This window comes from Myotis brandtii, unplaced genomic scaffold (genome assembly GCF_000412655.1).
Source record: "Myotis brandtii unplaced genomic scaffold, ASM41265v1 scaffold161, whole genome shotgun sequence".
NCBI classification, from domain to species: Eukaryota; Metazoa; Chordata; class Mammalia; order Chiroptera; family Vespertilionidae; genus Myotis; species Myotis brandtii.
In genome coordinates this window covers 1130688-1136242 of record NW_005355881.1, presented here as the reverse complement: position 1 = coordinate 1136242, position 5555 = coordinate 1130688, and the positions used below count along the sequence as shown (strand labels likewise).

Here is a 5555-nt window from a genome sequence, read left to right as displayed (position 1 = left end):
CGAGGATCAGTAAAATTGTTCTTTCACAAACAGTTTTATTTTAGGTTGCCCTTATTTTTCAATCTGGTAAACCAACAATGAGAATATAGTTGATAAAGCCAGAAGATCCCTACCTTACTCCTCTTATCAGCCAAAATAACCCTTTTCACCTTGGAGAAAGCTGCCTGCCCTTCCTTTGGGGGAGGTAAGCAATGCATGATATTTCCCTCTTTGCTTTGGCTGCCAGGAAGCTCGGGGATTAACTCTGAACTTCACTCAATAGTTAGCTTGAGCTGGACTTTTGGGGTACAATGCCTTACCCTAGCTTTCTATTCCTTTGCTGTAGTTCCATTGAAAATACGTTTTCCATGTGAAATTATGTCCAAACCTTTTTGACACAGGCTGGATATAAGCAAATGAATTAAACTGATTTCTGAAGCTCCTCTCCCCCCGTGTCCTATCTCCTTTGAAGGTTGCTTAGGGGCACAGAAGTAGATCCTTTAAGTCCCTCTGCTTGCTCCCTCTCTTTGTAAAACATGTTTTCAGGGGAATGTAAACTGTTTGTAAAACCTTCCATCCTGGCCCACTGCTAATTATTACTGACCCAGGAGGATCTGTACTAATTTGCCTTAATCAACTTATTAAATAGCAAATTCCAGGAGGAAGACACGCTGCGGCCTTTATTGGATTAGTAAGGCTGCCAGGGGACGTCGCCGCTCGAGCAGAGAGAAAGGCCCATTAACTGCTCAGGGACGCTGGGAGATAATCCGGTCAAGTGTGTTTTCAATAAGCTGTCGCTGGCCATAGTTTTGTGCCTTTTTGGGGGTTGCTAGCACAAGTTTCTAGCCCCCAAAGGAAAAAGGGGGGGGAGGGGAGAAAAGGCAGCATCTCTTCCCCCAAACCAGACGTAGGGGGTTACATATGGCGAATATGAAATGAAACAAGCAATCCCAAACCTCCAGGTCATTGAAGAACAGGTGCGTGTCCGCAAGGTTGAAGATCATTTCTTCCATCATCAGGCCGATGCGCACGGACGTCGTGGTGTCCTGCCAGAAGGAAGAGGGAGGGTCACGTGTGAGTGAGCCTTGTCATGACAGCCTCCCTCTCCCTCCTGTCCCACCTCCGAAAGGCCTTTCCCCAACCGCAGGGCCCGCGCCCGGCCTAGGTCGTGTCTCCGCGTGGGGTCAGGGTGCTAACGTTACACAGCTTCTGAGATTTCCTTTCTAGTTTTTTTTTCATCACTTGTGTTTACCCTCTTAGTATTCCAACTCCCCCCCGCCCCCCCCCAGACGCCCCTGGATTTGCAACCGTGTTCAGTGTTGCAAGGACCAGAGTGGCTCTACTAGAGAGGGCTCTGGGACATGTGTCTTCAGGGAGGCCAAGAGATTTCGGGAAGGCAGCATAAACCATGTATTATATACTGGCGAGCTGGGATGCTGGCTCTCTCTGTAAAACAATCTCTCTGTGGAGGCTGCCTTATTCCTCCTGGTGTTTTAAATGTCACTGGCACCTAACAATGGAGATTCATTTAAAAAACAAACACGCAAACAGAACCCACTATGGTGCCTCCATACCAGGGCCAAGGAGGCAGCCATTAGAACAATGAAGTCACGCTGGTGCTGCTGACACGAAACTGTCATGAAGAAATATACTATTAAGGGACAAAAGCCGGTGATGTCACAGTATCTGTGGGGAGCACACTGGACAACACACACACATCACGCCCCGTCTCTTGTCTACACACACGGCGTGTAGACTGCACTACCCTTCACCCATGTTTGGGATCCCTTCCTGAAGAGTCTCCCTGTAGGAGGTGATGTCTACCAGGGGTTGGCAAACTAAATCTCACCCGTGGCCTGCTTTTGTATGGCTTTTGAGCTAAGAATGATTTCTGCATTGAAACATTTTTTTTTTTTTGAGAGAGAGAGAGAGAGGAAGGGAGAGGGAGAGAGAGAGAAACATCGATGCAAGAGTGTGACATTGATTGGCCACCTCCTGCACATCTTCCCCTGGGGATTGAGCCTGCAACCTGGACATCGAGCCTGCAACCTGGGCATGTGCCCTGACTGGGCATCGAATCAGGCAACCTTTTGGTGCATGGGACGATGCCCAACCAACTGAGCCACACCAGCCAGGCTGATTTCTGCAGTTTTTTTTTTAATATATTTTATTGATTTTTTACAGAGAGGAAGGGAGAGGGAGAGAGAAACATTGATCAGCTGCCTCCTGCACCCCGCCCCCCGGGGATGTGCCTGCAACCAAGGTACATGCCCTTGACCGGAATCGAACCCGGGACCCTTGAGTCCGCAGGCTGATGCTCTATCCACTGAGCCAAACCGGTTAGGGCAGATTTTCTGCAGTTTTTGACAGTGTTTGTCTATGGCTGCTTTTGTGTCTTGAAGGCAGAGGAGAGTCACTGCAACAGTAGTTGCTCTATGTCCCGCAGAGCCTAACATATTTACCATCTGGCTATTCCCAGTCTGATGGCCCAATGTAGACCATCCCTATTGAACTCAGGTGTGATCATGTGACTTGCTTTGGCCAATGATATCTGAGCAGAAGTAATGTTTCACTTCTGGTCAGAAGCTTTAAGAGGCAGTGCATGGTTTGCTCTGCTTTCTCTGTTCCCACTTCACAAGACTAAGTGCTCCAGATAAAAGCTACCCTGACAGGCTGGGTTCTAGAATAAAGATGATATGTGTTGGGGCTGCAACAGATCACAGTGGACATGTACCATAAATGAGAGGTCGATGAGATGTGGGGGATGTTTGTTACTGTAGCATAACCTCACGAATCCAAACTGATACATGTGGAAAATATGCAGCATCAGGTCTCTCAAACCTGGCTGTACACTGCAATGATGTGAGGAGCATTGAAAAATCCCGAGGCTCAGCACCCCACACCTGTAAAGTCAGAATCGCTGAGGGTGAGGTCTGGGCATTGGGAATGTCTAAAGCTCCCCTGTGTGATTTCAATCTGCAGCCAAGGTTAAGAACCACTGATCTAAAAGGATATACACACTTAGGCATATTCCTGGTTAATATCTATTACATGTTTTCTCTGTGCCACTTTATAAATATTAACATTTAATTCAGACAAAGCTCTTTGAGGTGAACACTATTATTTTCCCATTTTACAGATGAGAAAACTGAGGCTCACACAGGTTAGGTAACTGCCTCGAGGTCACATGGCTAGGAAGGGCTAGGATCTGAACCCAGGAAATCTGGTTCTAGAGCAGCACTGCTTTTGAGGAGGTCTTGGAGGGGCCGGGGATGGGATGCAAAGGGGAGCTTGTACTGTCACTCTGTATACCTCTCTGTTTGAATTTTTTTTTTTTACTGAAAGGCTGTATTACTCCTATTATAAAAATAGGGGACCTTATACTGTCACTCTGTATACCTCTCTTTCTGTTTGAATTTTTTTTTTTTACTGAAAGGCTGTATTACTTCTATTATAAAAATAAAAATTAACAACATCAACCCTTTTTGACCCTTAAAAAAAAGGAAAGAAAGTGTAGCTGGTGATCTCAGCTTCACACACACCACTGTGAAGCATGAAGCCCAGGCACACAGCCATTAGGGGAAACACCTCATCAGGGTCCCAACCGCCAAAGCTTAGCACTCTGAGTCCTGGCTGGACGTCGCGGGGTAGAGTACTCAGTGAAAAATGAAGAGAAAATGAGGAAAACAAACTTTCCAGGGCCAAGGAGGGAATCATTGTGTGACCTGGGAAAAGGTTTTTGGGGTGTTTTCACACATTACTCATACCCAAACCATTTCACCTCTGCAAACTTGCACATTCCTTGTAGGCCAGGCTGTCTGAACACCTAACCACCAACGGCCAGCCCTCGATGCACTGACAGGAAGCGAGAAGACGCTGCCATCCACACTCATCCGCTGAAAGGACTGACTTAGAAAAATGTCAACTCCCAGGCCAGCACATAAAACAGGAAAAGTAATTATTGTGTACAAAATGGCTTATCTGTGAAACATATTTGTGTAGTTACAAGAAGGCAAATACTCTATGTTGATAAAGTGATGATTTATTAATATTGGGAGGAGGTGAAGAGAAAGCTGCCATGTGTGATGGGGGCAAGGATGAGAAAAAAGAGCTGAATTCTTGTCTTCTAGTTTGGGAAGCCAGAGATCATGCCTTAAATAGACAAAAAGAAAAACCAAGAAGTAGTAACACAAGTAGGTTACTTAGAAATTTGGAGGTAAATACCAAAAGAATCAGCAAGTGTTGAAAGTTGTCACCTCTAGGCAGAAAGAAAGGGGACTGCTGTTTTTATTATATTTCCCTTTGGAGAACTATCTGAGTTTTAAACTATATTTCTTGGATTAAAAAACTAAATTAAAAAAAAATTCTCAGTAATTGCACTTTTCATTATCTATCCTAGAAAAAAACCCATACATGTGAGCAAGGAACATGTAAAAAGATGTTCATTACAGAATTGTTTATAAACAGCCAAAGAATTGTTTGTCCAGCCAAAGGAGATTAGAGAAATAAAATCTCTCTCTATATAAAAGCCTAAGCAACCAAATGACCGAACGACCGTTTGACCGGTCACTATGATGGGCACTGACCACCAGGGGGCAGACACTCAATGCAGACATCCTCCAAGGGGTCTCAGATTGTGAGAGGGCGCAGGCCAGGCTGAGGGATCCCACCGGTGCATGAATTCATGCACTAGGCCTCTAGTAGTAGTATATTCCACAATAGAAAACCAAATTCAATTGAAAGAAATGAACCTGACTTCCATGTATTGACATGGATACACACAAAAAATATTATTGTGTGAAAAAGCAGTAATCTTCTAAAAGTTATATACTGCATATTATTACCATATATTAGAAACACATAAAATGTTCTTACATATTTTCCATGGGCACTTACATATTTATAAATATCAGAAAGGTTATACTTAGAGTCAGAACAGCAATTACTCCTGGCAGACAGAGAGGAAGGAACAGGAATTAGAGGTGATGATCAAAGTAAACCAGCATTATCTAGAATATTCTAAATTTTTTTTAAAAGAGAAGGGATTCAAATAGTTATTGTCTAATTAAAAATTAAAATAGCCCTAGCTGGTGTGGCTCAGTTGGTTGGGTGTCATCCCATGCATCGAAAGGTTGCCGGTTCGATTCCTGGTCAGGGCACATGCCCTGATTTTGGGCTCAATCCCCAGTAGGGGGTGTGCAGCCCATCAATGCTTCACTCTGGCATTGATGTTCCTCTCTCTCCCTCTCCCTTCCTTTCTCTCTGAAAAATAAATTAAAAAAATAAATAAATAAAACAAAAAATCAAAGGTGCCCAAATGCTTCTGAGGAGAACCCTTAGGATACCAAGCTATTCCTTGGGCATTCTCGTTATTTCTGGTTTTCCTAAAATCTGCTTGCATGTTGCTTATTAGATTGTTTTGAACTGTGGAGGTGAGAGCTCCTTTCAAGTTGTACAGAGGCAGAAAAGTCTGGAATAGCCCAAGACAGTGGCCGGCAAACTCATTAGTCAACAGAGCCAAATATCAACAGTACAACGATTGAAATTTCTTTTGAGAGCCAAATTTTTTAAACTTA

The 5555-nt window shown here is 44.1% G+C and overlaps 1 protein-coding gene across 1 annotated transcript in view; it reads right to left on the bottom strand.

Moving 5' to 3' along the window:
- The window catches only part of EYA2 (EYA transcriptional coactivator and phosphatase 2), a 142264-nt gene that overhangs the window by 29859 nt on the left and 106850 nt on the right, over window positions 1-5555 (bottom strand). Inside the window, exon 10 of the mRNA XM_005862171.2 lies at window positions 936-1025. Within this exon, the coding sequence (XP_005862233.1) occupies window positions 936-1025 (90 nt within the window). The remainder of the gene's footprint in view (window positions 1-935; window positions 1026-5555) is intronic.